General features: G+C 40.2%; 1 protein-coding gene across 1 annotated transcript in view; it reads left to right on the top strand.

Moving 5' to 3' along the window:
• Positions 1 to 20,606, top strand: part of LOC126197246 (alpha-mannosidase 2) — a 236,572-nt gene that overhangs the window by 155,032 nt on the left and 60,934 nt on the right. Inside the window, exon 12 of the mRNA XM_049934627.1 lies at positions 19,118 to 19,190. Within this exon, the coding sequence (XP_049790584.1) occupies positions 19,118 to 19,190 (73 nt within the window). The remainder of the gene's footprint in view (positions 1 to 19,117; positions 19,191 to 20,606) is intronic.

Here is a 20,606-nt window from a genome sequence, read left to right on the forward strand (position 1 = left end):
GCATTTTTGGCAACCATCACCCTTTAGGTGTCTCAGAAATTCTCCTGAATGGTACTGTCTTCACCAGCCTGGCCTCTATTGCTGAGCATTTTGCTCAGCATTTCGCCCAGATTAGAGCATTGGTCCAATATCCACTCGTGGTCTGTCTTCTCAAACAGCGTCTGGGATGCCTTATTTTGTTTCATTCCCTGCTCCCTGCTGGGGCATTGTAAAGCACTTTTTAGCAAATGGGCATTCACTATTGGCCTTGCTGTCTGTCCCGACACAGTTCCTGCGCTGGACTGGGTGCATAACCAAATACTTCAACAAGTAGCGGTTGGTAGCCAGCGTCATATACCCACCCTTTTTAATTGTCTTTGGAGTGAAGGGGAACTCCCTTTCCAGTGACGAGAAAGTTTTATTATTCCAGTTTTGAAATTGAGTGAACTGCTTCTTCAGATGGACAGCTATTGTCTGTTCAGTTTAACCAATGTGCTCTGCAAGTTACTGAATGTACGAAAGTCGACGGGTGCATTGGGTCCTTGAATCCCTGGACGTTTTGGGTTCGACTCGAGGTGGTTTTCATCAAGACCGCTCTATTGCAGTTAATTTAGTCCACCTGGAGTCTTGCTATCCGAATGGCTTTTGCCCACATCAACACCTTGTTATGTTCTTCTTAAATGTGCATAAATCTTATGATATCATTTGGCTTTATCACATGCTTGCCACCTTACATGAGTGGGGCCTCTGTGGCCCCGCTCCTCATTTTTATCTGGAACTTTCTTTAGTGTTTCACTTTTCAGGCACAGACTGCACCTCCTATAGTGCCTCCCATATACAGGAGAATGGTGTTCTTCCGGGTTCTGTTTTGAATGTCCCTCCCTGTTTAGTGGCTATCAATGGTCTGGTGGTGGCTGTGAGGCCTATGGTATTCACCTCTTTGTATGCTGATGATTTTTGCATATACTTTTGTTTGTTAATAAAGGGCATTCCTGAATGTAGATTGCAAGGAGCTATACACTGAGTACAATCTTGGGCTCTCACCCATGGCTTCTGTTTTTCAGCTGCCAAGAGATGCCTTATGCATTTCTGTTGTCACCTTACATTCAAACCCCATCTTGGCCTGTACCTTGACGGACAGTCCCTCAATGTGGTGGACTCTCATCATTTTTTGGGCGTGGTCTTTGATGCCTTGTTGGCATGGCTTCCCCATCTTCGTCAACTCAAGCAGGCATGTTGGTCGCACATCGATGCCCTTTGATGCCTCAGCAACACCAATTGGGGCATGGACCACTCCTCTCTGATATGGCTCTACACAGAATTGGTCCAATCTAGCCTAGATTATGGGAGTCTCACATATGACCCCGACAACATATTTGACATTACAAATTCTAGACCTGATACATACTCGTGGGGTACGACTGGCAACTGGTGCCTTTCAGACTAGCTCTGTGATCAACCTCCTTGCAGAGGGAAGAGTTCAACTGATGTGGGTTCTGCACCAACAACAGTCGATCGCTTATATGTTACACATCAGATACTCTCCAGAGCACTCAAACTACCGTGTCTTCTTTACAGATATGGAGATCCACCTCCCACAGTGGCGGCCCAGGTCTGGGATTATGATCGCCATCTGCATCCAGTCCCTTTTCTCTGAACTACAGCTTTTTCACTCTTATCACCTCTTCTCCAGGCTCGCTCACATACACCTCTGTTGTGCATCCCTTGTCCACATCTGTGTCTTGGCTTATCACAATGTCTGAAAGATTCGCCTCATCTAGAGGCCCTCCACTGCCAGTTCTTCTCCATTTTCAGGGAATTTTGGTGTTCAGACTTAGTACATATTGATGGCTCAGTGGTTGCCTCTCTTGCGCTCTAGAGCATATCTGTTCCTGCACTGCTAAGCCCTTCCACATCTATAGTGACTCTTTGAGCTGTTTACAAGCTATTGACTAGTTTTGCCCTCGCCATCCCTTGGTCTTGACTCCAGGATTCCCTTTCTGCCTTCGAACATTGTGGACTCTTTGATTGTCTTTGTCTGGTTCCCAGGTCGTGTTAGGATCCCAGGGGACGAAATTTCTGACATGCTGGCCAAATTGACTAATGGCAAGCCGCCTCTTGAGATCGCTATTCTGGAATTGGGTTTTTGATTGGTATTATGCCGTCAAGTTCTAAGGATTTGGAATACGGAATGGTGTACTCTGACTGTGCTGACAAACTATGGACAGTAAAGGAGACCACGAATTTTCAGAGGTCCTCCACATGTTTCTCTCCTAAGGAATCCATTGTCCTTTGCCAGCTCTTCATTGGCTGTACTTGGCTGACTCATGGTCAACTCCTCCATCACGAGAATCTGCCCCACTATCGTTGTGGTGCTTGTTTGACTGTGGTCCACATTTTGCTGGACTGTCCTAACCTAGCTGTCCTGTGATGGACTCTTAATCTTCCTGAATTACTACACTGGTGTTAGTGGACAATCTCTCAGCAGCTGACCTGGTTTTACGATTTATTCTCTAACAGAGGGCACCTTAGCACTGTCGGACCACTGAGGTGCAGGCAGAACTTCCTGTCGCCTCCCTCCCCTGAACGGGCAGCAACTGTCTGGGTTTGGTAGTCCGTTGCAGCCCTCACCCTACCTGTTGCTTTCCTCTTCTTCCCCTTCTCATGTGTTCTGTTTGGCTAGATGTTCCTCCTCTGTTTTCTTGTGCTTCTATTGCCCTGTCCATGTTGCTAGTCTTTTCTGGGTATTGTTGGGTGAGTTACCTCTGGTAAGTGACAGAGGGTATGTTACCCATTGTACTTTCTGCCTTTGGAGGCGTCCGGCTGCTCCCTGGACAGGGCACCATACCCTCCCTTCTTCCTTGTTCCTTTCTTTAGGATTTGTTGACCTTTGGTAGACCTCAGGGTTTTCTTCCCTTGGGGTTTGCACTCTTATGTCCATCTTTGCTGTGTAAGTTTGACAACTTGCCAGTTCCAGGTAAGAGGGACTGATGACCTCATAGTTTGAATCATTAAACCAGCCAAACAACCCTGCTTGACATGGTACAAGCTGTCCTTGATTTCCCACACCTAGAGACATAGGAAGACTTCCACCACGTCCTCGGCATATTAAACTGCTTTTATCTTTCATTGCCGCCTGTGAAATGGCTTTGCTGTGCTGGAACCACTTGCTGGTGCCTTTCACGGTGCCAAAACAGCCTTCCATGGAGCCAAAATAAGGCGGAACAAGCCTTTGCCACAGACGTTGGAAGTGGAAGACATGTTTCATCCTACCACATGCGATTTGGTGGGTGCTACCCTGCTCACCCACCCTCACCCCACCAACCCACTTGTCAGCCAGACGTCCATTGGCTCTGTCCTGCAGCAGCACATAGAAGACACATGACAGTTGCTTGCTTTCTTCTCCAGCAAGGTCTCTGCCACTCAGCGGCACTGGAGCATATGCAGTAGAGAGCTCCTCAACATATGAGAGGCATTAAAATACTTTCAGCCGTCACTGGAGGCCTGTCACTCCACGGTCTTTACCGACCACAAGCCTATAACGTTTGCCCTCTCGAAAGACTATGATGAGTGCTCCTCATGTCAGTTCCGGCAACAGTTGTTCATCTCCCAATTTACTGTTGCCATATATCATATCTCTGAAATTGACAGCTTCATTGCTGACTACCTCTACATGTACATCTACACTGTGCAAACCACCGTGAGGTGTGTGGCAGAGGGTACATCCCATTGTACAAGTTATTAGGGTTTCTTCTCGTTCCACTGATGTGCAGAGTGCGGTAAGAAGGATGGATTGAATGCCTCTGTGCATGCAGTAGTTATTCTAATCTTATCCTCATGATCCCTATGTGAGTAATATGTAAGGGGTTGTAGTATATTCCTAGAGTCATCATTTAAAGCCGGTTCTTGAAATTTTGCTAATAGACATTCTTTGTAGATTTTTTTGGGGAGGATCCAGCATCAGCAAAACACAATTTTTCTTTTTATTCCCGAGATATGTTTCCAGAAGTTTCAGCATCATCAGTGTTTTGTTTGTTCTCCTCTTCACAGAATGTGGATTTCCTGGATTATGTGTAACTCATTGTAGTTATTTTGTTTCACATTTTTGATGGGTTCCCCATTTTCTTCACTGTGAAGGCCTGCACTAAGTAACTTTTCATGTAACTGTTTACAAACTACAGACTTACTGTCTAGCCCTGTGTGTAAAGCAGTGTTTTGCATGTGTTTCACTCAGATCTTGCACTGATCATATATTCTGAGTGACTCTTAATCCTGTGCCTTGTGTTGGAAAAATTGGTTTTGTGCCAGCGCTCTGGGACGAGGTAGTGACTTTTTTTGCTGTCTGCTATTCTTACTGTGCCGCTCTTTTACCTAATGACAAGACATTTGTAAATGACTTTCTCCTATAACTATCAATTTTGAGACCATTTCATGTTTTGTGTGTAGTAGTTTAGTCATTTAATAAACATGTTGTTTTATTAAACTTGAGTGGCCATTGATCTTCGTGCAGTATGTACTATGCTGTATTTCACAGTTTTGTGCTTATTTTAGTAAGTTAGATAGGGAAACATTCCTACACTCTCACAGTATCCAAGCCCCAAAATTGTAGCCTCCAGAATGCAGTCCATTTTGCTGTACAAAATGCATGTGGAGGGGCTCTCTATTCGTTGGCTAGGTCCTATCATAGTCTGCAATTCTCACGGTCCTGCATCTTCTACTTTGCCAAAACACACTATCACCTCTTTAGATCAGTTGATTAAATAACTAATGAAAACAGCAATATTTTGCAGTTGCTAAATTATTATGGGGAGTGGTTATATGTTCTAATCTTGGGTATCCCTGGGAATTATGTTTGGACAGTCACCTAAGAAGAGTTTTGATAACTACAAGATCTTCAAAACAAATATGTTCTAATTTGTTAAGTATTTTGCAGAACTTTTTTAGAAAACTTAAAAACAATAACAACCAAATGACAATGTTGACTGGAATACTCTCTCTCAAATTCTGAAGGTGGCAGGGGTAAAATACAGAGAGTGAAAGGCTATTTACAGATTGTACAGAAACCAGATGGCAGTTATAAGAGTCGAGGGGCATGAATGGGAAGCAGTGGTTGGGAAGGGAGTGAGACAGGGTTGTAGCCTATCTCAACAAGGAGCCGAAATTTGCGTCCAGTCAGTCCATCGCTGTGAAGATTTTGAAAAATTATATTTGCACCATCAGCTGTACAATTGTACATTTATTTATTAAAAATTTCTTACTTTGTTCGTAGCAGTTCTAAAACTAACTAAGTCTACTACACCATTTTACATAAATTTAATTTGAGAATCTTCACAAGAATCATGCTGTATATGAAGTTCATTCCAAGTAACAATCTTGCGTCATTTTAAAATACTTCACTCTATTTATAAAAACTTTATTTGTGTACAGCATTAAAGGTTTTTAAATCCCCTTGCATGAACCATGGACCTTGCTGTTGGTGGGGAGGCATGCATGCATCAGCGATACAGATAGCTGTATCGTAGGTGCAACCACAATGGAGGGTTACATGTTGAGGGGCCAGACAAACGTGGTTCCTGAAGAGGGGCAGCAGCCTTTTCAGTAATTGCAGGGGCCACAGTCTGGATGATTGACTGATCTGGCCTTGTAACATCAACCAAAATGGCCTTGCTGTTCTGGTACTGCAAACGGCTGAAAGCAAGGAGAAACTACAGCCTTAATTTTTCCTGAGGGCATGCAGCTTTACTGTATGGTTAAATGATTATGGTGTCCTCTTGGATAAAATATTTTGGAGGTAAAATAATCCCCCTTTGGATCTCTGGGTGGGACTACTAAGGAGGATGTCATTATCAGGAGAAACAAAACTTGCCTTCTATGGATTTGAGTGTGGAATGTCAGATCCCATAATTGGGCAGATAGGTTAGAAAATTTAAAAACAGAAATGGATAGGTTAAAGTTAGATATAGTAGGTATTAGTGAAGTTCGGTGTTAGGAGGAACAAGACCTCTTGTCAGGTGAACACAGGGTTATAAATACAAAGTCAAGTAATGGTAATGCAGGAGTAGGTTTATTAATGAATAAGAAAATAGGAGTGTGGATAAGCTACTATGAACAGAATAGTGAAGACATTATTGTAGATAAGATAGACACGAAGCCCACACCTACCACAATAGTACAAGTTTATAGCCAACTAGCTCTCCAGATGATGAAGAGATTGACTAGAAGACAAATGGGCAGCTTTGAGAGATGAAATAGTGAAGGCAGCAGAGGATCAAGAAGGTGGGGGTTAGTAGAAATCCTTGGGTAACAGAAGAGATATTGAATTTAATTGATGAAAGGGGAAAATATAAAAAACACAGTAAATGAAGCAGGTCAAAAGGAATACAAATGTCCCAAAAATTAGATTGACAGGAACTGCAAATGGCTAAGCAGGGATGGCTGGAGGACAGATGTAAGGATGTAGAAGCATATATCACTAGGGGTAAGATAGTTACTACCTACAGGAAAATTAAAGAGACCTTTGGAGAAAAGAGAACCACCTGTATGAATATCAAGAGCTCAGATGGAAAACCGGTCCTAAGCAAAGAAGGGAAAGCAGAAAGGTGGAAGGAGTATATAGAAGGTCTATACAAGGGTGATGTACTTGAGGACAGTATTATGGAAATGGAAGAGGATGTGGATGAAGACGAAATGGGAGATATGATACTGTGTGACGAGTTTGACAGAGCACTGAAAGACCTGACGCGAAACAAGGCCCCAGGAGTGGACAACATTCCAGTAGAAATACTGATAGCCTTGGGAGAACCAGCCATGACAAAACTTTCACTTCCAGAGAAAGCAGGTGTTGACAGGTGTGAAAATTACCGAACTTGCAAAATTCTAACACGAATTCTTTACAAATGAATGGGAAAACTGGTAAAAACATACCTCAGGGTGGATCAGTTTGGGTTCCGTAGAAATGTTGGAACACACAGGGGAATACTGACCCTATGACTTATCTTAGAAGATAGTTTAAGGAAAGGTAAACCTAACTTTCTAGCATTTGTAGACTTAGAGAAAGCTTTTGACAATGTTGATTGGAATGCTCTCTTTCAAATTCTGAAGGTGGCAGGTGTAAAATACAGGGAACAAAAGGCTATTTACAATTTTTACAGAAAACACATGGCAGTTATAAGAGTCAAGAGGCATGAAAGGGAAGCATGGGTTGGGAAAGGAGTGAGACAGGGTTGTAACATATCCCCGATGTTATTCAGTCTGTGTATTGAGCAAGCAGTAAAGGAAACAAAAGAAAAATTTGGAGTAGGAATGAAAATCTACAGAGAAGATATAAAAACTCTGAAGTTTGCCAACAACATTTTAATTCTGTCAGAGACAACAAAGGACCTGGAAGAGCAGCTGAATGGAATGGACGAACAGCTGAATGGAATGGACGAGTGGCTGAATGGAATGGGTGCCTTGAAAGGGTGATATAAGATGAACATCAACAAAAGCAAAACAGGGCTAATGGAATGTAGTCAAATTACATGAGATGATGCTGATGGATTTATATTAGGAAATGAGAGACTTAAAGTAGTAGATGAGTTCTGCTATTTGGGGAGCAAAATAACTGATGATGGTCGAAGTAGAGAGGATATAAAATGTAGACAGGCAATGGCAAGTAAGGTGTTCCTGAAGAAGAGAAATTTGTGAACATCGAGGATAGATTTAAGTGTCAGGAAGTCTTTTCTTTAAGTATTTTTATGGAGTGTATCCTTGTGTGGCAATAAAACATGGACAATAAACAGTGTAGACAAAAAGAGAATAGATGCTTTTGAAATATGGTGCTACAGAAGAATGCTGAAGATTAGATGGGTAGATCATGTAACTAATGAGGAGTACTGAATGGAAATGGGGAGAAGAGGGATTTGTGGCACAACTTGACTAGAAGAAGGGATCGGTCGATAGGACAAGTTCTGAGGCATCAAGGGATCACCAGTTTAGTTTTGGAAGGAAGTGTAGAGGGTAAAAACCATATAGGGAGACCAAGAGATGACTACACTAAGCAGTTCAGAAGGATGCAGGTTTCACTAGTTGTTCAGAGATGAAGAGGCTTGTACAGGATAGAGTAGCATTGAGAGCTGCATCAAACCAATCTCTGGACCGAAGACCACAACAAAAACAACAACAACAACAAGAAGAAGTTGTTTTATCTCATCAACTGAGTAGAGTGTGTGCTTTTATAACATAAATCACTGCCTTTCAAAAGTCTTCCTATTCTTTTCGTTTTGTTGTAAATTTTTATAGGCAACATTACTTCATGCTAACAAGTTTCTTTACCTTTCCTGTGGCAACAATTATTTGAATACATAAAACAAGTGTTATACCTTATCAGGTAAAGTATCTAGCCATTTCTAATGGAACAAAGATCATTGCCATTATCATGGCAACACTGCACTTAGTCACCCTTTACCAACAAGTTTATCACTGGATGGCTGGACTTTTGCCACTATTATTGATGTCAGTTTCTTCCAGTAAATCATGCACAATTTTTCTTCTCTCAAAATCGTCTACATGTCTGGAGGTTACACATATGTTTGTAGGATTGCTGTTCACTACTCACTTGCTTGACAGGAATCAATTGTCCCACTAATGACAAATTAGATGCTTCAAGAAATCTGTCATCTCTCTCCGAATTTCCTCAAATTCATTTTTGACTTTATCCTCCTACACATTTCCACTTGTTAGCTACCATCATTATGGTCATCCTCTATCTGCACTTTTCCCTCTCACACATATAAATCATTCTTAACTGCCTTCAATGCTTCCTTCTATTTCCCTCATGTAGATACTGCAACCTTTAATTCTCTGTGCTCTCCCCTGCTTCTCAGTAAGATTCTTTGACCGTCTCACTGCACACGTTTTCCCATTTATCAGAGTCTTCATCATTCATCATTCTCAGTAAAACCATCTAACAAAGTCTCTGTACTGCAGTGTTTACTTCATCCATTTTTATTCAGAAACTCTTCTGAGCTCTCATTAAACATGACGATGATGATGATATGATGATGATGATGATGATGATGATGATGAAGAAGTCCCATACTCCTTGACAGAGATGCTGGAGACCCACACCGCTGTACTAGGCAAGGTCCTAGCGGAGGTGGTTTGCCATTGCCTTCCTCGCATACTGTAATTTTACTGGTCTTATTTACTTAATTTGTATCCCTTCCATTATCATTTTTTGAATGGCATTACTGTATTATTACTGTATTTAAATGGATTCATTGCAGGGTGTACAGACAGGGAGTCATACGAAATGCTTTTGAACTCATTTTCCGAAAACTGTTTTGAGCAGCTAGCTCAACAGCCCACATGTAATGGAGATATCTTCTACATCTACATCTACATCTACATCGATACTTTGCAAATCACATTTAAGTGCCTAGCAGAGAATTCACCGAACCACCTTCACAATTCTCTATTATTCCAATCTCGTATAGTGCGCAGAAAGAATGAACTCCTATATCTTTTTGTATGAGCTCTGATTTCCCTTATTTTATCATGGTGATCATTTCTCCCTATGTAGGTCGGTGTCAAAAAAATATTTTTGCATTCGGAGGAGAAAGTTGGTGGTTGGAATTTCGTGAGAAGATTCCATAGCAACGAAAAACTCCTTTGTTTTATGATGTCCAGCCCAAATCCTGTATCATTTCAGTGACCCTTGCTCCCATATTTCGCAATAATGCAAAAGTGCTGCCCTTTTTTGAACTTTTCTGATGTACTCCGTCAATCCTACCTGGTAAGGATCCCATACTGCACAGCAGTATTCTAAAAGAGGATGGCCAAGTGTAGTGTAGATTGTCTCCTTAGTAGATCTGTTACGTTTTCTAAGTGCCCTCCAATAAAATGCAGTCTTTGATTAGTCTTCCCCACAACATCTTCTAAGTGTTCCTTCCAATTTAAGTTGTATGTAATTGTAATTACTAGATGTTTAGTTGAATTTACGGCCTTTACATTTGAGTGATTTATCATATAACCAAAGTTTAATGGATTCCTTTTAGCACTCACATGGATGAACTCACACTTTTTGTTATTTAGGGTCAACTGCCAATTTTCACACGATTCAGATATATTTTCTAAATCTTTTTGCAATTTGTTTTGATCTTCTGATGACTTTATTAGTCGATAAACGACAGCGTCATGTGCAAACAACCTAAGACGGCTGCTCCGATTGTCTCCCAAATCATTTATAAAGATAAGGAACAGCAAGGGACCTATAACAGTGCCTTGGGGAATGCCAGAAATCACATCTGTTTTACTCAATGACTTCTCATCAGTTACTACAAACTGTGACCTCTCTGACAGGAAATCACAAATCCAGTCACGTAACTGAGGCAATATTCCATAAGCACAGTTCCACTACAAGTCACTTGTGTGGTACAGTATCAAAGCCTTCTGGAAATCCAGAAATACGGAATCAATCTGAAATCCCTTGACAATAGCACTCAACACTTCATGCGAATAAAGAGCTAGTTGTGTTTCACAAGAACGATGCTTTCTAAATCCATGTTGACTATGTGTCAATAAACCGTTTTCTTTGAGGTAATTCATAATGACCAAACACAATATATATTCCAAAATCCTGCTGCATAACAATTTTAATGATTTGGGCCTGTTATTTAGTGGATTACTCCTACTACCTTTCGTGAATATTGATGTGACCTATGCAACTTCCCAGTCTTTGGTTATGGATCTTTTGTCAAGCAAATGGTTTTTTTATGATTGTTAAGTATGGAGCTAATGCATCAGCATACTCTGAAAGGAACCTGATTGGCATACAGTGTGGACAAGAAGACTTGCTTTTATTAAGTGATTTATGATGCTTCACTACACTACATTAGACCTTATAGCCACAAACAGACCAGACCTTACTGAGAGCATCAGTATAGAGATGAGCATTAGTGTTCATGATGTCATTATAGTAGTACGGTTACAAAAGTTATCAGTCAAGAAGGCAAGGAGTGTGTGCCTCCTAGAAAGAGCAGATAAGCAGCTTTCAGCATCTCCCTTAGACAAATAGCTGATATCAAAAAGAGCTGATATCACTTAGTTCCTGTGAGATGGATGTAGAGAAATTATGGGCAGAGTTTAAGCAGATTGTAAATCATGGCCTGGAGAATTGTGTGCCAAGTAAGGTAATTAAGGATGGGAAAGACCCACCATGGCTTAACAATGAACTTTGGAAAATGCTGAGGAAGTAGAGGTTGTTGCACTCTCAGTTCAAAAGAGAACATACAAATGACGACAAGCAAAGGTTGGTAGAGATTCTTATATCTGTGAGAAGATCTATGTGTGAAGCATATAACATCTACCACCATCATACCTTAGCAAAATATCTGGCAGAGGACCCGAAAGAATTCTCATCCTAAGCAGATCTGCTAAGTCACTCATTGACCAGTTAAGTGTGGAATTTGAAGATAGAAAAACAAAAGCAGAAGTTTTAAATTTTATGTTAAAGTTTTAAATTTTGGTATTAAGAAATTGTTCACACAGGAGAATTGTACAAAAAATACCGTCGTTTGACTATCAAACAGGCTACCGCATGGAAGACAGTAATAAGCGTCCCTGGCATTTAGAAAGAACTGGAAGAGTTGAAAACAAATAAGTCACCAGGTCGGGGTGGAATCCTAGTCCAGTTTTACGAAGAGTACTCTCCAATATTGGCACCTTATGTAGCTTGCATTTATTGGAAATCTCTTGCCAAGTGCAAAGTCCTAAGTGACTCCTGTATATAAGAAGGCTAAAAGAATGGACCCACAAAATTACAGACCAATATCCGTAACTTAAGTTTCCTGCAGAATCCTTGAACATATTCTCAGTTATACATAATTAATTTTCTTGGGACTGAGAAGCTTGTGTCCACAAATTAGCATGGTCTTAGAAAGCATCATTCCTGCGAAACGCATCTTGCCCATTTCTCATGTTATATATTGTGAACTATGGATGAAGGGCAGCAGTCATATTCCACATTTCTAGATTTCTGGAAAGCATTCTGCATGGTGCGCCATTGCAAACTGTTAACAAAGGTAAAAGTGTATGGAATAGGTTCCCACCTGTGTGAGTGGCCTGAAGACTTATTGAGTAAAAAATTATGGTTGTTTCTTGATGATGCTTTGATTCACAGGAAGGTATCAAAGTTGAGTGACTATAGAAGTATACAAGAGTAGTTCTAGTTAATGTGATAAACGGCAGCTGGCTCTAAATATCGGAAAAGTGTAAGTTACTGCAACTGAGTAGGAAAAACAAACCCATAATGTTTGGATACAGCGTTACTAGAGTCCTGCTTGACACAGCCATGTCATTTAAATATCTGGGTGTAACATTGCTAAGTGATATGAAATGGAATGAGCATGTGAAGATTGTGGTAGGGAAGGTGGATGGTCGACTTATGTTTATTGGGAGAATGTCGGGAAAGTGTGGTTCTTCTGTAAAGGAGACTGCATATAGGGCCCTAGTGCAACCTGTTCTTGGGTACTGCTCGAGTGTGTGGGATCCACACCAGATCAGGTTAATGGAAGACAGTGAAGTAGTTTGGAGTTTATTGCTAGGTTCGAACAACACACAAGTGTTACAGAGATGCATCGAGACCTCGAATGGAAGTCCCTGGAGAGAAGGTTAAGTTCTTGTCGATGAACACTTCTGAGGAAGTTTAGGGAACTGGCATTTGAAGCTGACTGCAGAACGATTCTGATGCCCATGCATTTTGTGTAAGGACTACGAAGATAAGATACGAGAAATTAGGGCTCATATAGAACCACATAGATAGTCTTTTTTCCTTGCTCTATTTGCAAGTGGAACAGGATAGGAAATAGCTAATAGTGGTATAGGGCACCCTTTGCCATGCACCGTGTGGTGGCTTGCGGAATATGTATGTATACATAGATGTGGATGTAGTTATAAAAGGCGTAGCCAATGGATTCATATTACAGCTCCCTGTTCTGCAAACACTAGTAACTTCACAGATGAGATCTAGTTTCCCATAATCTGTGGTCTCCCATTATTTCCTACTTGCACCTACATGTGCTGCCTATTGTGCAAATCTTCATCTTCATGCATTGGTGAGTTAGTCTAGCTATTATTTGCTGTTACATTGTGCCTGCTTCTTGTTCCCCTTCCACGATTGTTTTGGAACATGCCCAATCTGTTTACATTTACCTCTGATGGTTTTTTATGTTTTCCTGGGGCAGAAAATTATTGTTTGCTTTCTGCTCTTCCTGCAGCTTTTATATCCTTTACATATAATTAATATAAACTTATTAATCTAATCTCTGGGAGCAGCAATAATTTTGTTATGCCCATTCATCAGCTACTGTCCATCCAAACCCGTAAGAATGCTCTGGCTCCAGTATATTCATTATATATGACAACATTGTAACCCACTTTAAAGCAAATCTTATTACACTTTCATTCTTGTACTGAACTTTTCTTTTGTCCTGAAGGTGTTTTGTAATTTCTTCTGTTTTCTTCTGACCCCACTATTATTTTTTTAAAATGCATCCTTAAATTTTGCTAATTTTGCATACTGCTGAATAGTTGTTACACCCCACTGTCTAGTTTCTCCCAAAATTTTTGATGTAATAAAACTGATTGTTTGCTAACAGCCCATAATTTCGGCAAAACATTTTCAAAATCATTCAAAAATTCCTTTTTATGCACATTTATGGATGGATAAAAACGTAAAAACTGCCTGTTTGTAATATAATCGACTTCATGTGATTCTGTAACAAGAATACATTCAACACTGTTAGTACCTATTCTCATGTTATTCTCTACCTTAGGCAATGTATTGTCATGCTCATGCAGTCTACTTTTTACCGTCTCATCTTGGTTAGTCAGTAGATCTACATTAGATTCTACAGGGTGTCCAAAAAGTCTTTCCCTGATTACATAAATTGATAACTCAGGCTAGAAGTAAGATACAAATATGAAACTGGCGTCTAATTGTTTACACACTATCAAAGTTTTTTTCACACATCAGTAAACTTCCACATGAGCACCCTTCGTAGCACGTAGCACATCTAGGCGATATTCCACACATTAGCCAACATAATGGGCCAACGGTTTGGCCTCCATGCTCTCCTGATATAACCCCATTAGACTTCTTTTTATGGGGTTATGTCAAGGACGAGGTCTTCCGAACACGTGTACCAGATCTTGAAACCCTGCGGCAACGGATAACCACAGTTGTTGAATCGATCCCTCCAGTGATGGCTAATGTGTGGATGGAAATTGCATATCGCCTAGATGTGCTACGTGCTGCCGAGGGTGCTCATGTGGAAGTTTACTGATGTGTGACGAAGTTTTATAGTTTGTAAACAATTAGACACCAGTTTCATATTTGTATCTTACTTCTAGCCTGAGTTATCAATTTATGTAATCAGGGAAAGACTTTTCGGACACCCTACACTACTTCCACACGATCAGATTTGTTTTTTACAGATTTCAAATTTTCTTCACTTTTAGCAGAAATTCTGCTAACCAAATTTTCATTTTCACAAACATATTCAACAGCAGCAACTTTCTGCTCAACTTAGTGTACATTCTGTGTTAGCTGATCTACACTCTTTACTTTCTTTAGATATCTTTTTAATTACCCCTGTTAATTCACTTTTCATACTAATTTTTTCTCAATTTGGGAAACTCTTTCCACAGTTGTAGTGTTAAACAAGTACAAATCAGATTCCTGGTGCTCTGTTTTTTCATTAATTTCAAATTTTCACATTTTAAACACACAAGCCAAATTACTGGCTCTACCAGATTATTGTTTAAACTCACTAGCTTGTTGTTTAAGTTCACTAGACAGTACAAAATTGTTAAGGCTTTCGTGGCCACTTGTTGACAAACTGCCTATTGGCTTCTGTCTCGGGTTCTTCGGCCGACGTTCATCTAATGATGAACGTCGGCCGAAGGACCCGAGACAGTAGCCAATAGGAGTTTGTCACTAGACAGTCTTTTGTTTGCTCATGTCTTTTTTTTAACTCCCTACTGATCCATAGATATTTCGCATTACTAAAACATCAATGATGCAGATCTCTCTTGCAAACATTTTGGTTAACTTTTCTTCTGTACAACTCCCTATTCGCTTTGTTTTACAGGCAGTAAATCAAATTTGGCATCTGTTTCCATTATTTCCTGTTCATTTACACCAGCCTGATTACTGTTAGCAGAATCAGAAGAAATTAATATCATGCAACTGCTCATTGTCAAAATTGGCAATGTCTCCCAACGTTGCATTTATTGCAACATTCCATTCCAGTTCCACCTTACTGTTGGAGGTAACAACTGAAACATCATTATTTTCTAATTCCCTTGTTTGTCTTTGTCGGAAGTGCTTGCTTGCCTGGCACTCACTCTAAACTTGACCACATCCCTTTTTTCATAACTACAGAACAGTCACTCTCTTCCATCAAGACAAGTCTTTTAATACCAGCCAATATCAAACCAAAAAATAACTTGCCTTCACTTGTTTACCATATCCACTGCATGTCATCTCTGCACATCCAACCTACACCTACTGCTATGCCAGTTACCAAGTCCTCATCTACTGCAGTCACCATCAACAGTGGTCTGCTGCACCAGTCATTAACTGCAAAATATGCTGCCTCCTTGTCCAATTCTGTGCTGCCTCCTCTGTTATGTGGATGATATCTGCCATCCACTTCCCATCATAGTGATCCAGTGTTTGCTACATTGGTCTTCTTTACTCACTTTTTATTCACTGTATTATGTCTCTTGCGCAGTATGCTACATTGTCCTTCTTCAGAATTACTCTTGACCGCAGTTTTAACCTACTACAGCTTTTCAGTACCCCATGTCTGTTATTTTTTACCAACTGCATTATAAACTCTTCTTTAGATTAATTTATTAAATACTGTAATTAGTTTGGGAAAATCCAGTAATAACTCATTAATCTCTTCTTTGCAAAACAGAACGAGGACATTTCTCATTTTTCCATTGCTGTAAGCTAGTGTATTTGAAATCACATATTTCCCCATTGTATATGACTCACTCGTACAATCCAGATACATTGTCCCCACAGTCTCGTAATACCCTTAGTTATTTACAATTATAAGAGTATGCTGACAAGTAATGCCTCTGAATTTTTTATGTGAAAACTCTAAACGATTTTTAAATAAAACAAATTTCATTAACATTTTACACCTTTAATCTTTATGTCTACTTATTTGTTTCTCAATACAGTCAGCCTGGCAACGAACACAATTTTTTCGGCGAAATACCAGTTTGTCAATACTGTCACTGTAAAGTCTTTGACTTTGTTGACAGAGCCACAACCTCAACTCTGTGTGTGAACTTGTTCATCGCTATCAAATTGAAGTTCTCAAAGGTGTTCTTTAAGTTTTGGAAACATGAAAATCAGATGAGGCCACATTGGGACTGTATGGAGGATGATATGAGACAGTGAGTCCAAGATGTTTGGATGTTGCAGTGTTCTTGTGTGATCTGCCATTGTCATGCTGAAGAAGAGGGTGGTTCATGTGTGGAAAACCTCTTCGAATTAATGGTTTCAGTTTCTTTTGGAGGATTTCAGCTCGGTGTATCTCATGCATTGACGTATTTGCTTTATACACCACCATGTTGTACACTACAATTCAAAGCCCCGTAGCAGCAGAAGGTTGAAAATTGCATCAGCGAAGAGGGAAAATTTACTGTGTAATATGCATGACATATAATATCTCAACTGATATTGAGAACAGAATTAAAAAAATTCAGAGCCATCGGACAGAAATTCATAAGCAGCATACACCTCATAGTTATACCTTTACTGACTCAATAAGTAATCAAAGGCAATCAATATTATTTACTACACAGATGTGCCAAAGAAACTAGTATAGGCATACGCATTCAAATACAGAGATACGTAAACAGGTGGAATACGGCACTACAGACAGCAGTGTCTGTATAAGACAACATGTTTCTGGCACAGTTGTTAGTTTGGTTACTGCCACTACAATGGCAGATTATCAAGATTTAAGTGAGTTGAAACGTGGTGTTATAGTCAGCGCATGAGCGAGGGGACACAGGATCTCCAAGGTAGCGATGAGATGGGGATTTTCCTGTATGACCATTCCACGAGTGTACCGTGAATATCAGGAATTTGGTAAAATGTCAAATCTCTGACATCGCTACAGCTGCAAAAATATCCTGCAAAAACGTGACCACTGACAACTGAAGAGAATTGTTCAGAGTGACAGGAGTGCAACCCTTCTACAAACTGCTGCAGATTTCAATGCCAGGCCATCAACAAGTGTCGGTGTACGAACCATTCAATGAAACATCATTGAAATGGGATTTCGGAGCCAAAGGCCCACTCGTGTACTCTTGATGTCTGCACAACACAAAGCTTTACGCCTCCTCAGGGCCTGTAAATGCTGACATTGGACTGTTGATGACTGGAAACATGTTGCCTGATCGGACGAGTCTCTTTTCAGATTGTATCGAGCAGATTGACATGTACGGATATGGAGACAACCACATGAATTCATGGACCCTGCATGTCAGCAGGGAACTGTTCAAGCTTGCGAAGGCTCTATAATGCTGTGAAGCATGTGCAGTTGGAGTGATATGGGACCCCTGATATGTCTAGATATGACTCGTGACAGATGACACGTACGTAAGCATCCTATCTGATCACCTGCATCCATTCATGTCCATAGTGCATTCCGTCGGACTTTGGAAATTCCAGCAGGACAATGTGACACCCTACACATCCAGAATTGCTACAGAGTGGCTCCACAAACACTCTTCTGCGTTTAAATGCTTCTGCTGGCCAGCAAACTCCCCAGACACAAACATTATTGAGCATATGTGCGAATTCTTGCAATGTGCTGTTCAGAAGAGATCCCCACCCCCTCATACTCTTATGGACAGCCGTGCAGGATTCGTGGTGTCAGTTCCCTCCAGCAGTACTTCAGACATTAGTTGAGTCCATGCCACATTGTGTTGTGGCATTTCTGTGTGCTCGCGGGGGCTCTACATGATATTAGGTAGGTATACCAGTTTCCTTGGCTCTTCGGTGTATGAAGTATAAGGTTAATGACCAACAAACATTCTTGTATAAAATCAAATAATTTACAGAAAACCATTTTTTGTTGTTGCTGAGAAGCTAGTGATACCATCAGATTTCTTTATGAATGGCTAGGCGAAACATACCTACGTACTTGATGGGAAGTTGCTAATTTCATGTAAGCTTTAAATTTTAATGATTTACAAGTATTAGACATATATTTACACTGCTGTTAGCTATTGACATGGGGAAATATTATATAAAGTTTGTTCCATTTAGTACATGGCAAATGTATTTAATTTTACAATAGCTTAAGTAATATTTAGTTACCTATACAGAGCGAGACTCCTTGGCAAGAGCTGCATGCTGTCAGATAGCTGACTCACATGAATGAACATCTGCCACAGAGAAGCCATGACACAGCATTATTATGAATCTAACTTAAGACTTATTCTATATCAGTGATGCATTGTGCTATAGCAAAAGTTTGTTATTATACCTGTATTTATAATTTAGGCTTTTGACATTATTACAGATAAGAAGCCAAGGCCTTCTGTAAATCATGTCATTTCCCATTTTCAGGACAAATGTTGCCTTATCTTCCCAGATGTGTAATTCTGTTTTGATGTTTGACAGAAATACTTGTCTGTGGCATGAGAGAAAAGCTTTTCTGGTGTTTAATGCTGTCATTCAATAGGATTTCAGCTGAAGACCGCTGCTTCTCCATAATTTTGTGGTACCTATTTGTGCAGAACTTCAAAATGTGCTGTACTCTCAACAATTGTTATGTCTTTTAAAAAATATCTAGGGCTTCCTTTGTTTAAAATGAAATGACAGCATGCTGACCACTGTTTCATAGAACTCTATGACAACATTCGAAAACTAGTCATAAATGGTTTTGGAAAAGTTCACACTGTAAAAGAGATTTTATGCTTCGCTATGTAATTGTAAATGTGAAGTTCGTAGTGCAAGTGTAAATTTTAGTGTGAATAGACATAGTTTACGTTTTCTGCTTGTCTGTGATTTTTGTGAGCTGCACATGTGTGCTACACATCTCTAATAAACTATCTCACACAGGATGCATGATGCTATTACTGGGCTGCAACATGTAATTCAACAGTCTGCACATTATCTTCTATCTCCACAACAGGTAAGAAGTAGTAGCAATATTTTTATGTGTCAGTTACGTTGTGTTCTGATATAATTTTAAAATTTTATTTTTATTATTTTTTTTAATGAAATTTTAAACCATTTAATGGAATTAACTTGTAAATCATACAAAGAGACAGATGGGCTTGCCAATACTTAGCTTAGTTCAGTACATTTGACAGTCACACAAGACTCATGAAAATAAATAACATCTAGCTGTTTGAAACATGTTCCATCATCAGAGAAGAGAGAGAAGGGGGGAAAACTCATACATATACATCTATATACATGTGACACACACACACACACACACACACACACACACACAGGGGATCAAAGAGGAGACAGCAATAGAGATTAACACAGTTTGTGTCTAGGGGTGTGGCTGAACTTAATCATTATTATATTATGTTTTTGCTTTCTTTGAACCTCACCAGTGTCTTTGTCAAATCTTCATATATACCTCTCATGTATCCATTCTGTATCATAATCTTATACCACAGTACTTACATTCCTTCCTCAAACATGCCTTCACCATAGCTGGACTGCAATCCACATACTTTTCCTCCAGTCCTGCCTGACCCTTGGAATTGCCCCAGAGACTACCTTTAAAAGTTCGTATCTCTGTGGATGCAACCCTTCTTTCCACCAGTCTCTCCTTGTCCAAAATCTTCAGTCATTAGCAATTACCCACCTTATCTTTGAATTATATATTGTTTCATGCAACCATCACTCCTAACAACTCCTACCTCTTTTCAAAATCACCAGCTCATTTAACACACTCAGGAACATCATTCTAGAAGTTAGCTGTAAACTTGAGCTTAATGCCACACACCACCCAAAAAAACTGTCCACCATGCTTGTCCAACGCCAAAAAAGTGGTGTCCCTGCCCCCCTCCCCCCAACCCCCCTCCCCTTCCCAAATAGCCAACAAATCCAGTCTGGCATCCTTACTTGGAATTCCAATCATAGCACATGTTCCACCCAGATCCAGCCACAACTATAACTATGCTCAAATGCCACACAACACCAGTTCCAATTCAGTTCTAACCATCTCACCAAGGTCCCTCCCTGCTCCTGAGACATGTGCCCTGTCAAAAGGCTTAACCTTTAGTCGCACACCTAAATTCAGTGATACTACCATGGTCAAAGATCTCCTCCCTTTACTGGAAAACCCAACTGAAAATATCATTCCACCATCCAGTCACAACCCCCAAGTTGCAGAGCCAGCATTGACCCATGCATGGAACAATTCTGACCAGTGGCCCAAAGTGATCTTCCTCCTCTCCCCAAAAATTAGACCTTGCTGCTGTATCAGGAATTCCTGACATCCAATATTGTCTCCTAGTCTTTCTTGTAGAGCACCCCAACAACTTTCAACATCAGTCTAACTGAAACCCGTGCCATTTGGAAGCTG

Source organism: Schistocerca nitens, chromosome 1 (assembly GCF_023898315.1).
Source record: "Schistocerca nitens isolate TAMUIC-IGC-003100 chromosome 1, iqSchNite1.1, whole genome shotgun sequence".
In the NCBI taxonomy this organism is placed as follows: domain Eukaryota; kingdom Metazoa; phylum Arthropoda; class Insecta; order Orthoptera; family Acrididae; genus Schistocerca; species Schistocerca nitens.